This window comes from Trichomonas vaginalis, chromosome III (assembly GCF_026262505.1).
Source record: "Trichomonas vaginalis G3 chromosome III, whole genome shotgun sequence".
NCBI lineage: Eukaryota > Parabasalia > Trichomonadida > Trichomonadidae > Trichomonas > Trichomonas vaginalis.
In genome coordinates, this window is record NC_067205.1 from 13611007 (window position 1) to 13633021 (window position 22015).

Consider the following 22015-nt stretch of genomic DNA (forward strand, 5'->3'; position numbering starts at 1 on the left):
ATCTCATTTTATTTAATTTTATTTAAAGCATATAGACATCGAGATCCTTTACACATAGTTATATAAAAGTCAAATACAATATAAATTCTTAATTCTAGAGATATCTCAAAATCTCAATTTTTTAATTTAAAATACCTTTCATTTTTCACAGTACTATCACAACAAACAAGCCATTTACTAATTAACACATATAAGAAAAATATCAAATTACAAAACAACTTTCAATATCATTCGCATCGAATTCTATTTTTTCATAATTATCAACTACATGTTATTATATAATATATGTCGGCGCATATTCCACTCTATACAAGTGTCAGACACACTCACACAAAGCTGTGAGATTCATACCTCTATCAGTAGGACTTCTCAAATCAAGAACACATATGTTTCACTATCGCACATCTGTGTAGGATCTAATTAACCCTTTGGACTGGTACTTCAAAATTTGATAATTTGATAATTTCATGTGATATCATCATTTGCCTTTAAAACAACTGTGCGTTAAACTAGACACGTTTCTCTATCATAATGCAAAATATCAAAGTTTGGGAGACTCCCAAAGTGTCTGAAACTGATCATAAGGGTGAAAAACCATTTTCCAGAAGTTGGGAACGTAGGGTATTTTAGATGTTATGCTTTGCCTTTAAAGCATATCTTTTATTATTATTAAATTATTTTATCTAAAATCGTTATTTTCCTAAATTTTTGTATTTATTTCTAAATAAATATTAATATTGACTATTAGAAGTTTAATTACAATCTCTAATCTTTTATTATGGTTAATTTAAAATGCCAATTCAAATTAAATTTGAATAGTGCTTGATAACTAAAAATAAAATCACCAATTATGCAAGATCCAAACATTTAATCATGGATAACTAATTAATATTAATAACAGATCCTTTTATATAAACTTTAAAATTTTAGTCGATTTAAGATTGCAAACTCGACTAAATACTCTGTTAAATGCTGAAGCTGTCAATCTTTCCATGCAAACATATGATCCTTTTGATTGGTCATAGTACTGGCATAATTTTGAATATTTTAATGCTGTTGCCCTCTTGAATGCAATACTGTTTCTATAGCAATGATCACGTATATATAACATAGCATCGAATGCAGTATGAAACTTTCCATAATTACTCTCAACAAGGTTGAATGGGATCAAAATATCTCGGGTAGTGTAATATTCGTGCGTTTTGAATGTAAATTTCAAACTGTTAATTGGTTTAAGCTTTTCTTCCTCCTTGACTTCATTTTTGTTTTCTACATTAATGCCATTAGAATTGATCATTAAAATGAATGAGGTTTACAATCCTAAATTGAATACTAAGACCAACCGAAAATCATATTTGAAAAAAATGTAATGGTAAAATAGTATATTACAAATCAACGATATATATCGAAGTTTTGAAATTTTGTGTGATCTGAAAAATTTTTGAAAGCATTTCCGAATAAAAGTTTACTTTTATTAATTATAAAGAATTAAGCAAAGAAAACTTTCAGATAAATTCCTTTGAAAAGTCCGCTTGAAAAAGTAAATCAATATAGATTAAAAATATTGCACATATTTTAACAATTGTAACTAAGCATTTTTTACTTTGAATAAATATTCGTTAATTTTTATGAATTATTTTTACTAAATATAATAACAAAAACTAAATACTTATAAAACAATAAATTTAATACAAAAGTGTATTTTGAAAACAACAAATTTTATCTAAACAAGTGTCGATATGGGATTTGTCCCCAACAAAAATACGAAAGAACAATTTCGAATTAATTTCATGCATTTTGACCAAATGTAATTATCATTTTCTTGATTCTAGTGAATGAAATATAATTCATTTTACAATATGAATGATTCAATGCAATACTGCTTGAACCTGTATTTTGTAATTAAACTATTGAATACCCCATTCAATTCTAAAATTCAAATCAGATTTTAAAGCTTAAAAGGCTTATTGATTCTCAACATAATCTTCCTTGAAATGATTAACTTTTATATTATATATTTTCAACAACAGTGTTCAGCAATAAAAAATTTAGCTCAAATTGTATTATCATGAAAGTTGCAAGAAAAAAATGATAAAGAAGGATCACAAACTTTCTAACTTAAGCATAAACTTATATCAACGCAATTTCAAATTTCAATATTTCTATCCTTTCTGAGTTCAACTTAATATCAATCACAAAATATTAACAGCAGTTATCTACTCTCTAAATTTGGAGAATTTATAAGGAAACGTAAATAGCAATTTTTTTGGTTGATGAAATTTGTGTCCACTTTTTTACGATAGAAAATTTTTGATGACAAAATCATTTTTATGATTGGGTCAAACGTTAAACCAGCCAATTCATATGAACTTGGACAGCTCTATGGCCAATTCTATACTCAATTGACTTTAAAAGTAAAACCGTCAATGGTTATGGACATTGTTGAAGAAATTTCGAAGAAAGTATGCGGATGTCATACTCTTTTTGACGGCAAAAACTACGTTTATACTGAAGAAAAGTGCAAAACATTTAGAATTCCCGATAATTTCCCTAATCTCGAAGAAACACATTTATTTGTTTCCAAAAACCATACATTACCAATGAATGATAGATTAGCATGCATATGCTATAACAATGACACAGTTGTTTTGCATGGATCTCATGCTTGCCACGACGGCGGATATCTAAAATGGGTTTTAGATTATTTGACAGGAAAACCAACACCTATTGATCCTTGTTTCAAGATACACGAGTCGCTTCCTGACTGTTTTGAGAAATATTTTGATAAAGTCTCCGGAAAAAGTTTGTTTTATTCAACACCAGTGAAAAGTTCCCCAAAACTGAAAGAAAACGTTAGTTCTATTTACAGATACATCGAATTCCCTCTTGAAAAGAAGATTAAAGGATTCACAGAACATCTTATGATGTCAACTTTGTTGACAACATCAATTTTGAATGAAAAATTATCGAGTTTTTCAATTCAATGCGCTTTTGATTCGAGAAGAGCACTTCCTTGTGCTGATTGGCGCCATGTTAACATGAATACATTAACTACTGTTGATGCACACATCGAAAATCCTGATAAGAACGTAACAATCGGTGATTTGAAGCGAAATTTGAGAAAAGATTTGGAAGAAAAGTTAACAAACGGAGAAATGTTCCGAATTGCTAGAGATTATAAGTATGGAACAATTGATTTCCCAAGTTATGCAACACAAAGTATTTCAAATATCGGAAATCTTCAAACAAATAATGAAATTTCTGATGCTTTGATATCAACATCGCTTCATGGACCAACATTTTATCCAGGTTGTGTTTCATTAGGAGTTGTAACTGTTAACAAATCAATTTTTAAGGGAAGATTCTTCACATCTCCTTACATAACATCATTTAGAGAAGCAGACAAACTTGCAAAATCATTAGAATTCGCTATCAAGAATATTGAAGATGAAATGTCTATTCAAGAAGCTTTCAAATTAACAAAGCAAATCTATTTAGAGTAAACTAAAGTTGCCTCAAAATCTCGATTGAAAGGCATTGAATTTAGTTTTGAGAAGACTTTTTTACATTTTGCGAATTATTAATTAGTATATCATTAAGATCATATTGTATTAAGTTATCAATTCTCTTAAATTTTGAAAGCTTAAGAAATTTAAAAGCACAAACAAATATATATTATTAAAATCATTGTATTGATCAATTTAAAAAATTTTGAAATTTTGAATTCGAATTTAAATGTAAGCTTTAATAGTTGTAACAGAATAGGAAGCATCACAGATGTCAATTTAGATTAATGAAAAGTTGAAATTTTTCCAATAAAATTTTATTAATGAAAAAAGATTCATGAAATACAATAATAGTAATATAGATATTTTATACAACATGTTATATAAGAGATCACTATAAATGGAATAGCTTTAAACAAAATAATCAAATCAAAATTTGTATTTGTAAACAGCAAGAGTGTTATATGCTAATATTATGTGTAACTACTCATTGGATAATGAATGCAATATAATACATTGATTTATTGGCTAAAGAAAAAAAATTATATCCTTCAATTTGGACAATCCGAAATTCTTCTCATTTTTTTGAATTGCATATATATGAATTTGCAATTGAGTGATATCAGCGAGAAACTTATATGCACGTTTAACTTTATCAGATTTCAAATGAAAACATGGATTTCATTGATTGTTTTTCAATACGAGCTCAACAAAAATGATACAAAGATGAATAAATAGTAGTGCCCCTAAAAACAAGGTAAAAAACAAAAAAATTAGCAACAATATACTTAATTTCGGCCAATATGGTGAAAAGTGAATATGTCAAAAACATCTACTCCATCATCTTGTTATCTGTACCTCACGACAGACGAATATAAAGAGATATCAATTTCCAAAATTTTACCAAAAAGAGATTAGGCCTAATTTTTACGGCCAATCTTTATTATTTGTTACACAGATGCTAGATCCACTACTCCCCAAAACAATTCATTTTTTGAATGGCCCTGTTTTTTAGGCCTTCATTTTATGAAAAATGCCAATATTATACGAATCTTAATATATTTATTTTTTTGTTCTCAATAAAGGTATTCAAAAGTCAATATAAACCATTCAAAATTGAGAGGAAACTCATTGAGAGGCTCGGAATTCGAGTAGTAAGGAAGGGTAAATTTTAAGAGCCAAAATTTCAAATCCCCTCAATATTTCAAAGCCCTTCTACTTAGATTTTGTGACTACCTTATATTATTTAAGAAATTAATACCTCTTTCTGACATACTCTCAGTTTTTTTTTTGGACAAATTTTTTAAGGGAAAAAGTTAAATTTTTTATTAGAAAAAAGTTATTACAAACCATTATTTAGTATCTAGTATGTTCACTTTGCTTTTTTTCCCATTAAAATAAAGATTTATTGATTTTGAGAGAGTATTTCAGAAAGGGTGTATTTCTATCGGAAGATCATATGATGAAATTATATATATACTTATGCGCAGAGTTAATATATTTTCATTAAAAGAGTGTAATATCCTTGGAAAAAGGGATATATGAGCTTTAAGATGACGAGATAAAAGCAGTATATTTTTGGTCTTTGAAAGAGATTTTTTCCCCTATTTCATTTCAAATTTAATAAATTTATCAATAATTTCAATTCACCACAGTATTCAAAATATAACATGGAATTGATTTTATGTCAAGAAATCAATTCAAAATATGATTGGTTTCTCTCAATTTCTGACAAAATGACAAAAATCATATTTTTTGATATAAAATATTATACTTATATACAAATCACTCATCTCTTATATTAAACTTGCTAAGATATAGTAAATATGTTACACAATGATTACATTCTAGTAGAAAATAAAGAACAATCAAGCTATGTTGAAAGAAATTCAGAAGGAGATTACTTTATCCATAATTCCAAGTTTAATAATCTTAGTAATCATGCAATTTTAGTCGTTCAACAAAGTTCATTTATAAAATGCAGCTTTTCTTCTTATCAAGGAGGATCCATATATTTTGGCACTAAAGGTGAGTGTGCATTATCTAAAGTATGCGCTACAGAGTCAAAAAATCAAGGTTTAAGTAATGGCGGAATTTTTAGTTATCAATATGTTTCTCAAGAAGATTCTGCAATAAATTCAATCGATTTAAGCACTATATTCAATTGTGGTATACCTGGTACCGGAAATAATGTGATTGGATTTGTCAATGGAAACATTACATTAAGTAATACTAATGAAAGCCAAAATCTTGCGGTCGTTGATCCTTTTTTTCAAATTGATAACGCAACATCATCACATATTAAATACTGCGAATTCGAAAATTCAACTACAACCAAACATACGATGGTATACCAATTATGCACAATTACTTTGAATAGTTGTAATATTGTAAAATGTAAACTGTCAAATATTGAAGGTGTTTTAGTTATAGTACAAACTTCAGTTATTTTAACAAATTGTGCAATTTTACAGCATCAAAGCAGCGCCTACTTTTGTATTGACTCTATATCTACTGCAACTTTAATAAAATGCGCAGTTGATTGTGATTCCTCAGGATTTACGGTGCTGGGAAATTCGCAAAACAATTATAATACTGTTCAAATTGGAAAATCTTCTTTTATCAACAACCCATCTTTATTAGAGTATAAGGTATGCTTAGGTGATGATTTCTATCAGAGCCAAACTAAAATTTGCATCACAGATAAATTTATTAATTTTAATAAACCGTATTTATCATTCATATTTGTTTTAATTGCTATCTCTGTTTAACTACAGAACATAAAAATGCTCTATATAATAATAGAGAAATATCTTCAAGTTAATATCAAAACTCATTATTAATTCCATTCTACACTAGAATGTAAACATATTTGTGATAATTTTTTAACATTCTTTTGCCATTAATTTGAAATCATGAAATTCCAATTTTCCATCCTGAGCAAGATTTTTAATTTACTCATTTGTCATAGAAGTACAATTACATTTATTCGAAAATAAACATAAATGAACGGAAATCGCATCAAAATTCAAATTAAATTTATTCGTTATTTTTCAAAATCGATATAAAATACAGAAAAATTGCTAGAAAACAATTATTTTCTTGTATAAAATAACAAAACATCAAGTTATATTGAGAGAAACTCGTCTGGTGAGTATTTCATCCACAATTCTGAGTTCAATAATCTCAACAATCGCGCAATTTGCATATCATCAGATTCACATCAGACAATATTATTCGTTCAACAAAGTTCTTTTACAAAATGTAGTTATTCCTCCAATCAAGGAGGATCTATTTATTTCGGCACCAAAGGTGCATGCGCATTATCAAAAGTATGCGCTACAGAATCGAAGAACCAAGGTACAGAAAACGGCGGTGTTTTCACGTACCAAATTGCTTCTAAAGGAGAACTTTTAATCAATCTAGTAGACTTAAGTACTATCTTCAATTGTGGCGTATCAGATATCGGAAATAACGTTATTGGACTTAATAACGGGAACATCACAATAAGTAATACAAATGAAAGTCGAAATCTTGCTCCATATGATCCTTTTTACGAAATTGATAATGCCACAACTTGCCAAATAAAATATTGCGAATTTGAGAATTCAACAGGAGAAAAGCATACAATTGCATACGGATCAACTTCTGCCACTTTCAATAGTTGTAATATTGTAAATTGTAAACTGACAAATCCCCAAGGAATTTTTTTCTTCTCCGGATCTACAATATTATTCCTAAATTGCGCTATATTACAACATGAAAGTCGATATTATTTTAATCTTAATCAAAAATCTTCTGTAACTTTAATAAATTGTTCAATCGATTGTGATTCATCAGCTTATGATACTGCTGGAAGCGGACCCAACATACATGATACTTCTAATGTAGGAAAATCTTCATTTGTCAATTATCCATCATTATTTGACTATCAGATATGCTTAAACAAAGATTTCTATAAATTTCAACATATTGATTGTAATTCAGTTAAATTTATTAATTATACTTTTATGAATGCACCTACGATGGCTGCTTTTGTTACAATAAATTCTTAAATTTATATTAATCCTCTAAATTTTTATAGTTCCAAGCACGAAAACGGTGTAAACAAAATTAGAAAGCTTTCTAATAATGCGCGAAAAGAACCATTTGGAATATATCTCATCATATTCATATCTTTGAAAATGGTTCATTATTGCTTTTTTCCAATATAAATAATGTTCAGAAGTCACTAATCACTTTCTGACATTCTCTTTTTTTACACATAAACTTATTATCCCCATTTTCGAAGGTAAAAAAGTTTTATAACTTCAAAGTATCTGATACGTTTGTTGTAAATTTTTGTTTGTTTGTTGTATATTTTTACAAAATTTTGGGAGCTCATGTCAGGAAGTAGTATGCACCCTTAAAAAAAGTAATTTCAATAATTTCAAATTTTTAGCTTATTAAGAAACTTGATAAAGCACCAATTATTTTATATTGATATTGAAAGCTACATGATCTAATATAGTGTGCTTTCAATATATCCGGCAACATAGCGAAGTAATAAATTATTTTATTAGATTCTCTTTGTTGCTCATCTCTTGCGAAAATTCTTAGTGTGTGAATTCCCGGACTAATCTTCTCAAGTTTCCTTATTGTACTAAATGAATACCAATCTACTTGGTTAATTGTTTGGGAGTAATGGTCTAAAATATTCTTATTATCGATTGATGTGTATATAGTTATGGTTGATGGGATTTCATAATCATGGAATATTCCTTTGATTTCAATGACATCATGATATGGGTAGTAATATGAGATATTGTTTTGTATGATGATATCAGGCGATGTATTACTAGTTACAGTGTATGATACTGACAAAATATTTGAGGAAATGTTATAGTCATCTACTGCAAAAACAGTTAATATGTGTTCAGAACCTATTTCATATGAAGGGATACCAAAAACTATTCGAGTCTTATTAAGTGTGTAATTGCAATCCTTTCGAATTATTTTGTAAACTATGTTTTCATCTTTCAGAGTAATATTAACAAAGCTATCATCATAAACTTCAACATCGATATATCCTAATTCTGTCTTGGCAAAATTAGCTTTCAGTTCTGTCAAAAGTCGGATTTGAGGTATAACATTGACAAGGATTTGGAAACTCAAAGTAGTTGTGGTTCCTGATTTAGATGTAACAGAATAGGTTAATGTCAAATAACCTGTTTTCGACGGAACACGAAATGAATCAGTAAAATTGAACTCTGAACCTGTATCAGGATGATCTCAAATAGTGACAGGATCGTTGCTATCTATTGTTCGGTTAATTCTGGCATTTTCTCCGACTGCTAACGAACTTAGAGTAAAAAGGAAGGAAACGGTCGAACTTGGATCATATGACTTCAAAAGAGGTGATTGCCTGATGAGGAGGTATCCAAGGAGGGTGATTCTTGCATAGCCATCTCCAAAACGGCCAATTGAGGTGGTTCCATTCGGGTTTATAATTGATTCGTTGCCAGGAATGGTCTTGGCAATGATGTCTTTAAAATCAAACACCTTTCCTATATATCCAGAACAACCTCCAGCACTTCCTCCATCGTTTCCTTTCAGAGCATACCCTCCATAGTACCCACCACCAGCACCAGCACAAGATCCTTCTGGTGTAGGTCCGCCTGGCTGTCCATTCAATTTTTGATAGCCAGATGTTTGGTTGGCAGAGTCTCCTACAAGACTTGGATATGCTTTTGGCCGGCCACCTTCAATTCCTCCTCCATATCCGGTTTCGATGTATTCAAAGAAATAAATATCAAGGCCATTACCTCCACCTCCACCAGCAACTATTACACGGTAATCAACTTCTTTATCTCCTACTCTGATGTCGGAAGAACCACCCCCAGCACCGCCATCATCATTATCACTAGTGTAAGGAGTAACATCACCACCTCCATTAAATCCACCACGGATTAATGAAGGGGGAGGGTATCTAGCATCTTCTCCTTTGGCACCAACAAAAACGTAGACTTTTGTCGGTTCTGATATTTTATAAACTCCGACAGAATACCCTCCAGTTCCTTTAGAGGGATACTGGACTTTATCAGCAGTACATCCACCACCTTGGGCTCCCCAGACCTCGAATTTGTACAACCCAGGTTGAAGAATGGATTCATAATATGTACAATCATAATTAGTGGAACAAGGATAACCGAACGAGGCAATGATACCATCACTATGATAATTCGATAAACTACCTATATTTCTCCCGAGTTTCCATGAATTCATGAATTACCATTAACCAATCCATTAGTTTCGGATGGCTTTTTAATTTTGAATTATTTTATCGTCCAAAATTTGATACAAAAATTTGACAGCTAAAAAACCATTCGGGATTCATTATTTTGTTTGAATTAAACATGTAAAACTACACATTTAAACAAGTAGTTTTAATTGCGAGTTTTCTTTTATTCCTATGTGGATTGTCTGCCCTTAAATTGATTAAAGATAAAAATTTACTTGATAAACATCATATTTTGCATCACAAATCACATCTTTGCTTGTTTCTCCAAATGACTTTGTTTCTGACAGAAATATAGGTAAATTTTGTAATTGATTGAGCTCATACAATTATTTAAAAGATCACGATTATTTTTGTTAGTAAACGTAACTTGAGACATGCATCGATTTATGAAGATATCTCCAGAAATAATAGAATTTAGGGATCTTGAAGACGGAGAATCTGATTCAATCGATGTTTCCATTACTAATATTTCTCGAAAAACTCTCAAAATACACTTCTCATTAACAAATGATTGTTTTTCGATTGAACAAAGTCCATATATTAGCATTACACCAGGCTTAACTATACAAAAAGAAGTTACTTATACCGCTTATAGCCAGAAAAAAGAAGAAGGAACTTTTTCAATAATCTCAAATGATGAAAAAATCGACATTCCAATAATTGCATATCCTCAAATGCCATCATTCGATATAAATATTAGAAATCTTGACCTAGGAAATCTCTCTCTTTCATCGAATCAAACGAGTTCATTTATTATAACAAATTTCGGCTCAATTTCAGGATTTTTCAAAATTGCTACAGAAAACAAGTACGCAGAAATCAAACCATCATCAGGAAATTTAGATCCAAATCAAAATCAAGTTATTCAAGTCGGATTTCGCCCTCCAACTACGGGACCTCATGAATTTGAAATAAAATTCGAATTGCCTAACTCATATAATACAATTCCTCCCCTTAAAGTTAAGGCTTTCATCGTAGGACAATCCTTAGAAATTTTTGATAACGGAATACAAACTTCTAAAATCAAATTTGGACATGCATTTTACGGTCAAAAGATCTCGAAATCAGTACATGTTAAAAATAATGGTCCTGTTCAACGAACATTTCAAATCTTACCAGCACATCACTTAACTGACGACAAATCCGAGTCATACTTCACTCCAGAGGAAAAAGAATACACATTAGAACCAAACGAAGACAAAGAAATCACTTTTTATTTTAATCCGCCAAATAATCCGATAAAAAACGACGAAATAGAAATAGAAATAGAGCAAATATCAACAATAGAGATAAACAATACAAATATATCATTCGAAATCATATTTACAGGTTCAACTTCACAATTTTTATGTTCAATTTCACCTGTTGACTTTTCATTTGGAAAACAACTCATTAGAAGTCAAACAACGAAAACATTAGATATCAGAAACTCTTCAAAACATCCAATTTCATTTTGTATCAAAGAAATTGCAGGAATTCATTTTTCTCCTTCACAAGGCATCATAAAACAAAATTCTTTAAGGCAAATAGATGTAATCTTCAAGCCGAACTCATTAGGATTATTTGATTCCCCTGTTTTAGTTTCATTTTGTGATGGATTCATCAAGAAAAAACTGAATATTTCAGGAGAAAGTGTCACTTCTTTAAATGATGAAACAAAATTCAGTAGAAAGAAGATTTGGGAGACAAATCAAGAGGCAATGATGAACTTGAAATATCCAAACAACCCGTATTGTATGACACAATCTGATATGGAAATCAAAGAGAAATTAAATGCAACTTTTCGTGATTATATTTCTACAACAAAAAATTCTCAAAATTTGACACTAAAAAGTGACAAAAATAATAAAGAAAATGATATTAATTTAGGATTTAATTATGGTGAAGGCTTGATCCCTCCTGAACCTACAATGAAGAATATTAAAACGAAAACAGAAAATAAGACAGAAAATATAAAAATTCAACCAAAAAATACTCAAAAATCAAAAATAAAACAAAAACCAACAACAAAACTCGAAATACAAGAATGCAGTAAACAATTGACACAGAAACAATTATCCAGTGTTATCTCGTCTGCTGAATCTATTGATTTCGGAGTAGTTCCTATTTATGGACAAATGACAAAACAATTTACAATTCAAAATAATTTGAATCAACATATTTTTGTCACTTTTTCAAAATTTTCAAATGAATTTTCTAAGTCAACTCCGCAATCACAAGTTGTTTTTCCTCAACAGACAGCTAGTTTTGATTTAACTGTTGAAGGCATGAATATATGTGAAATAAATCAATTTCTTAAATATACAATAAATGGTTCTCATGATTATATAATTTCTTGTCGAGCAAAAATCATTCCTCTTGAAATTAAATTGTCAACAAAAGAGATTATGTTCAAATATCATGAAGAACAAGAAGAACAGACAATAACTAAACAAATAACAGTAACTAATCCTACATCAGCAAGAGCAAATTTGAGTTGGACAGGTTTTAATGATAATTTTTCAATAAAACCAATGAATTGTAGTGTCCAATCAAATAAAGAACAAATTTTCGATGTAACTTATAAACCAAATCATGAGAATCATAGTGAAGTTAGAGTAATACTTAATGTACAAGGCGGACAGCAGCAATACGTGAGATTAATTGGAGAAACAGGAAATACTGCAATAGAAATCGAAAAAAATTCATTGGATTTCAAAATTATTCCTGTTGGAATTTCGAGAATTCAATATTTTATGGTGAAAAGTGTTGGAGAATTTCCAAGTTTCTTTAGTGTTTATTCGAATTATGCTGATTTCATACAGATTAATCCTACAAATGGAATTTTGTATCCAGGAGAATTTTTGAATTTGGAAGTTGAAGTTTTATGTCAAAAAGAATTGAATTTTGATATTCCTGTAACAATAAAAACATGTGGATATCAACCTTTGACATTTAATGTTACAGGTGTTGCTCAATATCCTACTTTAGTTATTGATTGCCATGAAAACAATTTGAATTTCGGAGAAGTTTTCGTTGGATCAAGTGAAAGTCGAAAAATCACTGCTACAAACAAAAGTAATGTTCCTGCAACGGTTTTCATTAAATTTGAAGAAAAGACATGTTTCAAATTAGAATATTCTTCTATTTATGATGTCTCAAGTTTATCAAGAATTTCAAGAGGATCAAAAGTATTTAAAAGTGATAATAGTTTGCAAATTGCTAGGTCAACAATCCAACAAATTGATAATGATTATCAAATTGATGTTTTACCAAACTCTTCAGTTGAATTCGAAATTGTTTTCAAACCTTCACAAAGTGGTGATTTTTCCTTCAAAAAATTGCCATTTTATTCTGACAATATTAAAATCAATTTTACAAGGCCATTGAATTTGTTTGCTGTTGGAAGAATCCCTCCTATTGAAGTATCCGATCAATGGTTAGATTTTGGTATTGTTAACATTGCTGACCAATTAAATCCAAACGCAAGACCAACAGTTAGACAATTAATTTTAGAAAATAAATCTCATAAACCTGTCAAATTTAAATTTGACACTTCTAAGTTGAATAGTTCGATTTCTGTTGAACCAAGTGAAGGACAAATCAACTATTCAAGTACATCAACAGTTTTCGTTATCTTCAAACCAACATCTGGTAATTTTATTGATTGTTTTCTTCCTTTAACAGCAATTACTGAAACAGAAAAATTTGAAATTGCAAAGATACAATTGACAGGAATTATTGAACAAAAACAAATCAAACTATCACAAGAAAACTTGTGTTTCCCTATTGTCCCTATCAATATTCCTATTTCTAGAACTATTTATGTTGAAAACATCATGTTTGTCAATGCAACAATTAACGTTATTGTTCCTTTGAATGAAAAATCATTTCCTTTGACGTTTGAATTACCAGAAGGAAACGAAATCAATCATCAAATCACTAAATTACCAATAACATTCACATTTAACTCTCCAAAGCCTATTTCCTTCAGTTCACAAATAGCTGTTGTTGATAATTTAGGAGATTCTTGTACATTTACTATTTCAGCAACTGCTGATTCTTCTGTTATGACTCTTGATAGTTTTTTGATGAATAATGATTGTAACATTTTAGTTGCTCATAACAAACCTGTTATTATATCTTTGAAATCAAAGAATGTAATGAATGATTATATTAGTTATATTTCGGAACTTATTGATATTGGTGATTATGAATACAATCACAAAATTCTTGATGAACAATTATATGATTTTTTGACAAAATTTTTGAATTCTTATGTCATGGAAACAAAAATTGAAGATATTGCAACAGATTTTAGTAATTCAGATGGCGACAAACTTGTTGAAGTGTTGAATTCATTAACAGGAAATAAGAAACCACCAAATCTTTCTTCAATTGAAAAAATGAAAAGTGAAAGTGAAGAAATCAAACTTCAAAAGATGAAATCTTTGCTACAATTGTTGATATCAATGGGATGCTTAGTATCAAGAATTAATCCTTTGTTTTTGATGTCAAAAACAACATATTTGAGTATAATGAAACAAAAAATCACAAAAATGTTGTTGGCTGATTCTTCCGAATTTGATAAAGAAAAATGGAGAGAAACTCCAATGACAAAGTTCGTGAACTCAGAGCATTTCCAGTCCAAAATAATTCCAAGAATAACAAAAGCTAAAAATGCTTTTAATTATATCTCAAAAGTTTGTTGGTCGGAAGTTATTTTACAAGTTTTGAAAGTTTTTTATTTAGGAAAAAGTGACGGAGAAAACATTACACAAATAAATGGAGTTGTAGAAGCAATGAGGACAACAGGAATCCAGAACATTGATAAACTAAATAAAACATCAACTCTTCAATCGAATTACATGACAACAATCGAATCAAATTTGATGAAATGGGTTTCAATTCATATTTGTAAAATGCTTGGTCCAGAGAATCTTCCTGTTTTGTTTAGTGATTTAAGAGATCCGAAATACTTTGCGAATTTGATTTTTTCTCATATTCCTAATGCAAAATTAAACTTGATAATTCAACCATCAAATGAACGTGATTTATTGGAAAACGCAAAAGAAGTTGCAAAATATATTTCTGATCTAGGAATTGGTATAAATATCAAAGGAGAAGACATCATTAAAGGATCACCAATTATTTTGTGTTTGTTGTTATTCCAACTTAAAGAGAGTTTACCACATTATATTCCTAATACAACAATCGAATTCAACTGTTATTTGAACGAGAGTTGTAAAGAAAGTCTTCAAATACATAATCCGGGAAACGTTGAAATATTATACAAGGCAAGAATCAATGGTTCTAAGAACTTCACAACAACAAATGAAATCATTTGTGTTAAACCAAATTCTTCTACAGAAATAACTGTAAATTATAATGCGAAGACACATCATGAAGAAAAAGCAGTTTTGGAATTAGTTCCTACAAGAAACAAAGTTTCAGAACCAAAAACAGACAAAGCAACTTCATCGAGAAGATATATGAGATCAAATAAATCATTTTCATCAAGTAAATCATTGAATAGTACTGATGAAAATAAACAATTTTCATTGGCATCAACAATTGTAATGAACTTAAAATCAATTCCAAAAATTAAAATTCCTAATGACATTTTTAATGTCGAAGGAAAAATTTATGAATTATCAAAACAATCTCTTGTTATTCCTAATCTTTGTGAAGTAGAAGGAACTTATAAGTTTTATAGTTACATGATGAGAATTGAAGATGAATTCGGAAATAGTTTCACAAATAGAAAAGAAGATGAAAGAATTATTGAAGAATTCTTTTCAAATCCAACGAAAACAAGAGAAATTGATCCTAATTTACCTGTTTTAGAACAACAAATAGCAAGTCATCCTTATTTCATGTTCAAAACAGATGAAGTTATTTTTTCAAAAGAAAATGGAACAATTAATTTTGAATTTTATCCAGTTTGTTTAGGCAAATACAGATGTTATTTGTTGTTTAGTTCAAAAGACAATTGTGAATTCCTTGTTGAAATACAAGGAAAAGTTTCATTGAATGATCAAATTGATAATTTCATCAATCTCAAAACAGAATCAGGAGTTTTAACCAAATTTAAAGTTCCTATTGAGTCACAAAACAACAAACTCATTAATGCTCTTTCTTATGGAATTGCTCGTAAACAAAGTAAGAACCAAAAAATATCTGATATCAAATTAAGTGAACTTACGAATTCCATTTCGAAAGAAGTTCTTAGTAATTACATGAATCTTTTTTTTGATTCAACATTCCATATCATTCGTTCTTTAGATAATGTTGAATGTCCAAAAGAATACAAATACAGTGCATTATCTCCATATATTGAATGCAATTTTTCATGTGAAAAAGCTGGTCAGTATTCCAGTAAATTTGTTTTCATCAACAAAGAATCATATGATGTTCGCGTCTGCAAAGTTGATTTTAATGTTATTAATCATACTCATAGTATGTTTATTAACATTGATACAACATGTGGAAGACAAGTAAAACAAGATATTCCTATTGAAAATCGTTCACAAAACACTTGGCATTTCAAAGCATCATTTTCACCAAAAACTGATTTGTTTTCTTGTGATCATAAATTTGAAGTTAAACCTAACTCAACATACAACTTTCCATTTAAGTTTATCTCTCAGAAGACTGGTGAATACACAAGCCAACTTAAAATCATTAATATCACCAAAGAAAAAACAGTAATTTTTAATATCAAATGCAATGTAATTGAACCACTTTCAGAAGATAAAATCAACATCAAAACACGTGCAAGAGAGAAAACGCAACATTCTATTTCTATTCCAAGATTCATTGATGAAGGAATTTTAGCAGTTGAAAGCGATCTTTCCATTCTTTCTTTTAATAATAGTGTTGAAATCAAAAAGAATCAGGAAATACAACCATTTGTTATTGATATTTATAGTCCAATTATAGGAGAATACAGAGGAACTCTTACTTTTCGTGATAAGAAGAGTGATCTTTATTTTTGGTATATAATTGAAGTTTTTGTTGATAATCCTGTTCCAACACAAGAATACGTTGTTTCTATTAAAGAACGAGAAAAAGTTTCCATTTTCATTCCTCTTACTAATTCATCTGATCATAATGTTTCTTTCCATGTAAATAGATCAGATGATTTCATCTTTGGTGAAGATGATTTTTCTGTTGATGCAAAATCAACGAAAAGTTACGAACTGACTGTTTTCTCATTTGTTTCATTCCACAAAGTTTGTTGTGTTACATTTACAAATGATGATGTTGGAACATTTATTTTCAACATTGTAATAACAGTTGATAAACCTGATGAAATTATTTTGTCTCCTTTGGTTTCATTCCTTGGTCGATCATCAAAAACATATGTGCAATTATACAACAACTCGGATTCACAGTGTACATTTAAAGTTAAAAATACAATTCCAGAGTCATTCCATGTTATTTGTGATGATAATATCTCTGTTGAATCACATCAATCAAAAACTGTTGAAATCGAATATATTCCAACATGTATTGGCCAACAAGAAGAATGTTTAATTTCTTTTGAATCAGAAGAAGTTGGTGATTATATTTATAGAGTTAGAGGAATTGGAAAACCTCCACAACCAGAATCTCCTTATCTTGTTGAAAGTCCTATCAACATAATGAGTAGTGGATGTATCTATTTCATGAATCCATTCCCTGGTGAAACAACATTTGAGTTTAATATCTTTAGTGATACAGCAGGCGTTTTCAATCTTTTGAATCGGAAACATCGTTTCGTTCTTCATGAATATCATGAACAATATCAAATCAGTTTCAGTTTCATTTGCAGTAAATTTGGTCAATACACAGGTTCTATCATTGTTTCTGCTGTTGATCGAAATATTTCATTCCATTTCCCATTGATAGGTATTAGCACAACATCAATTGTTAGTTCTAAATACAGTATACATACACAATCAAAAGTTTCAGTTACAAAAAGATTCAGATTTTTCTTGGCCGGTGAAAATGAAGACAATGAACTTTCTGAATATAACATTGAAACTATTTTTAATCGAGAATATTCATGGCTTTACAAATACTTTGAAGTCCATGTATTCGATAAAATCAAAGAAGCTGAAGGATATTATATTGATGTTGATATCAGATTCAGTCCAAGAAAACCTCTTGAAACAGATGTCAAACTTATTGTTTCAAATTCACTTGGCCAGAAATGGGATTTCAGTATTTTCTGTAAGTCAATTGAAGGAATCATTGAAGGCCATATTTATTTAGAAAGCAAGATTAATAGTAGCAGTTTCAAAGAAGTCAGTATTTCTGAGAAATTCCAAGAAGATACAACATTTTCAGCATATTTCAAAGAAGGTTCATCAAGAGATTTAGAAGTTACTCGAGATAGAGGAATTATTGCAGAATCAATTTTCTTATCTGAAAGCTTTGTTCCAACAGAAGTTGTCTTCCATCCAAAGATCTACGGAAAGAAAACAAAAGGAATCCTTGTTATTGATACAGACGAAACACAAAGTCTTGTTGAAGTTACTGGTAACATTCCAGAATACATTCCTCCAAAAGTCACTCGAAGTTCATATAGTTTCAGCAAAACTAAAGAATCAGAAACAAATCGTTCTCTTCGTCGCAAACACAAGAATGTTATTCGAGAGAATATTGATTCTGTAAAGATCACCAAACCACTCTCAGCTAGGCGTCGCAATTTCATAGATTGAATTTTATTGTTATATTTTTGTTATTTGAATAAATGTTTGTTTATTTTTTTTTAAAGGATGCGAACAATGTATATCATTAACTTGTACAACCATGAACATTTAGATTCGATGAACTAACAATCCAATTATAGAGGTACATTCTTAAACCAAAAAAGTATAATGATGGACTATGATTTTTTTAAGAATTGATTGGTTTCCAGTGGGGCAAAACGAAATCTATAGTTAAAGAGCAAATCCGATCTGGCACGGCCATTGTCTAATTATTTTAAATCTATACCATATACCATAGTATATCTCCAAGATGAAGACTATTACATAACATTCAATTTTTGAAGAGTAATTTGAAAGTTCCATGGAACATTCAAAAACTTATTGGCTCTAGATTGATACTTTAAAATTTTTCATCTCTTACATCCTAAAATCTAAAAATAATAATCTATAAATTTATTTATTAACAGCACATAATCCTTTCCATTCATTAAATAATTTACGGTTTCTATTAATCTGGTGTACAATTGGGATAAGTTTTCCTGTCTTCTGACATCTATACTGTCCCAATGGAGCATCTTTATATCTCTTCCCTTTTTTATCAGGCATCCAATAAGCGATTGATCTCATTCCATCATTTACTTCCCAATAAAAACCAGATTTTTTAGGTATATCTGATTGAAGAATCACATCCATCACAGCTTGATCAGGGACGGCGTTTTCACCAACTCGATAATAACCAGAAACAAGTTTCATGAAATTTGTAACTGTTTCGAGTTTTCCTCCAAAAACACCAGAACATATCATTGAGCCACTCTTGAAGTAACTCATTCTAAACCCAAAAAGACCAGGAATCCATAAATGATACCATTTGACCTTTTTGTACTTTACGTCTTGATCACTAACTTGAAGTTTTTTATTATTGAAATCAAATGGATCAAGTTGGAATATTGTATCCATGGAATCAACATATATAACTCTATCAATTTGATCACTAACTAATGAGATGGCTCGTGACATCACAGGAAATCGAGAATACTGTGAATGAAAACCATCTGTGTGTGGTTTAATTTCTGCAGGAATTATATAGATTCCGCGGTTTTTGTGGCGTTCGTCTATATCGAAATCACTGAAAATAAAGATCTTCCCTTTGAAGCCAGCCGTGTGAGCAGTTAAAGCAGATTCGTATTGGACAGGTCTGTTGAAATACGCCATGAAAATAGCATCTTTTTCTGTAGATCTGTTATTATAAATTATTGGCGGAGTGTAATTGCATAGAATACATTTGGAATAGTCTAGTTTGGATTCTAGTGCATCTTTGAATACCTTTTCATCAAATTTTGCCCAAGATGAATAATTTTTTAATTCAAAAATTTTTGACAGAAAAGATTTTTCATTGACGTAGTTCGGCTTGCATGCGTTTATGTGTATATCGTTAGTATTAAATAATTTAATTAAAATTGGTATCAGAGCGATCAAAAAATTGAGATGATCAACTTTAAAATAAATTGATGCCGTAGCTATGGAAATGATTAGCAATATAATTTCGTAGATATGGGTAATATTAGTTGTATCGAGAATATCTCTTATTTCTATTGAGTCAATCCAAAATTTTGTATTTAATGCTTCGTTTTTATAATAAATCGTAGGATATATCACATCTTCTGAATCCCAATCTGTAATTAAGTTAAATGTATATCGCCCTGGTTTAAATCCGGTGAATGTGTGTGTTTTTGTATCAATGTATCTCGTAGTATTTAAATTGGAAGGTCGATCATCAACAAAGACGTTGAAGAATCTGTCTGTTCGATAAAAGTTTGGTGTGAAACATATAAAATCGATATCTAGTAATGTTGGAATAGTAATTTCGAAAACTTGATTGAGAAAGCTATTAATATTAGAAGAATTCATTACAGCTCTGTTTTCAATCGTTACTATTCCATTGCAATATGTGTACTTATGAAAAAAGGAAAGAAAAAGCATGAGTTCAATATTTTGAATTTCTTTGTAGTCATTTTGTATTGAATTTTTAAAATAGAAATATTATCATATTTTATCTCTAATCTAGAAATGCATTCATCGTTTGAATTATTTTATTTGGAAAAATGGGAGAACTGGAGTGTCTCAATTTCTATCGTTCTGATTTGTAAACCTTTTTACAAAAATTCGACCTGGGCAAAGTTCGATCAAGGGAAAACAAAATCTATTAGATTTCCATAAAATTTATACCAGCAATATTATTTATCACAAAGCGAAGTTTGTTGTATTAGTTGTTACAGCTCATTCTATTCTACATTAACTTATAATATTTAGCAATTAAAGTCAACATGCTTATTTTCATGTTCAACAATATGCATTCGCTCATGTATAAAGAAATATTAAGGGATTCATCATGTATTTAACTTTTCAGGATGAAATATCAAAATCTCATATTCAAACATTTTTTTATCCCAATAAATACTTTTATTCAAAACATGTAATGATTCCAGTCTGTTTTCTTAGTCACATTCAACAGAATTTTTGAATTTTTTTACGATCAATTTTCAATTTTGAAACAAGTGTTTTTCCTCCAAAAATTTGAATTTTAGACCTCAAATTATACAGAAGAGCTATACACAACATGTAACGTTGGATATTTAACTAATAGTTCGATTAACATCATTCAAAAAATAATTGAATTCGCAAATCAGTGACTGATTGCAAAAGTTACCATAAAACTATATTACTTTGTCATATCAAATTACTGTCACCATTAGTTCAATTCTAATCTTTATTTTCAATCTTATTCTTCGATATAATTTTACTTTCAAGTGAATAAAGTTATTAGGTATGCTACGACGAGCAAATATGCACATCGTGCTAACTATAAATAGCATGTTAATGATTGTATCATGAAAAAATGTTGGTCATTATTGCGTATACTTTATTATCATGGGAATATTTTGAGTAATTTGATCAAAGAATCATACTTATCTTTATTTATCTTAATAAAATAGCTTTCGCATTCTTTTTGTAAAGTTTACATTTTTCAGATTTAAAAAAAATATAATATAAGATATTTTTAAATAACGCATTATTGAATGATCAGATATTTGAAAAATTGAGATACCTTTTCACTTTTTGATTTTTTTTTCAAAGTGGGAAATTTCGAAGGTTGATGGTAGATGATTTAAAGAAGTATTACAATATAACCAAAGCTAATATTAATACAATAGACAACAACACATTTGGAATATATATCAGCCTTATTGATTCTTTTGTATCTTCTTTCATCCCACCAAATTCCAAACGTAGTTTTTTCTCATCAGCCAAAAAGAATCTCATTGACTATATCAGTATACTCAAATCACTCACAAAATCGAATTCCAATACAGTTTTTGGCAATTTTATGTTACTTGAATCTTTATTCAGTAAGTTACTCAATCCATTCAACGATTTTGAAATTATACAAGAGTCCTGGAAAACTTTGCTCATATTAATTTCAGTAATGTACAATGAATGCCCACTTGAAAATTACAAAACCCTTTTTACTTCTTTATTTCTTACTACTACAG

The 22015-nt window shown here is 29.5% G+C and overlaps 5 protein-coding genes across 5 annotated transcripts; 2 read left to right on the forward strand and 3 right to left on the reverse strand.

Moving 5' to 3' along the window:
* Positions 1–526: 526 nt before the first annotated feature.
* TVAGG3_0696390 (uncharacterized protein) lies at positions 527–1297 on the reverse strand (the record flags this gene model as incomplete). The annotated part of the gene is made up of 1 exon (XM_001329191.1): positions 908–1297. One exon carries the CDS (start codon positions 1295–1297, stop codon positions 908–910), a length of 390 nt encoding a protein of 129 aa, XP_001329226.1.
* Positions 1298–2317: 1020 nt separating this feature from the next.
* Positions 2318–3906, forward strand: TVAGG3_0696400 (uncharacterized protein; the record flags this gene model as incomplete). Its single annotated transcript, XM_001329190.1, has 1 exon — positions 2331–3503. One exon carries the CDS (start codon positions 2331–2333, stop codon positions 3501–3503), a length of 1173 nt encoding a protein of 390 aa, XP_001329225.1.
* Positions 3907–8777: 4871 nt separating this feature from the next.
* TVAGG3_0696410 (glycine-rich protein family) lies at positions 8778–9770 on the reverse strand (the record flags this gene model as incomplete). Its single annotated transcript, XM_001329189.1, has 1 exon — positions 8778–9770. The coding sequence occupies one exon, from the start codon at positions 9768–9770 to the stop codon at positions 8778–8780; it is 993 nt and encodes a 330-aa protein (XP_001329224.1).
* Positions 9771–10172: 402 nt separating this feature from the next.
* On the forward strand, positions 10173–18473 carry TVAGG3_0696420 (cilia- and flagella-associated protein 47 family; the record flags this gene model as incomplete). The annotated part of the gene is made up of 1 exon (XM_001329188.1): positions 10173–18473. The coding sequence occupies one exon, from the start codon at positions 10173–10175 to the stop codon at positions 18471–18473; it is 8301 nt and encodes a 2766-aa protein (XP_001329223.1).
* A 444-nt stretch (positions 18474–18917) lies between these two features.
* Positions 18918–20458, reverse strand: TVAGG3_0696430 (uncharacterized protein; the record flags this gene model as incomplete). Its single annotated transcript, XM_001329187.1, has 1 exon — positions 18918–20372. One exon carries the CDS (start codon positions 20370–20372, stop codon positions 18918–18920), a length of 1455 nt encoding a protein of 484 aa, XP_001329222.1.
* Between the last annotated feature and the right edge of the window lie 1557 nt (positions 20459–22015).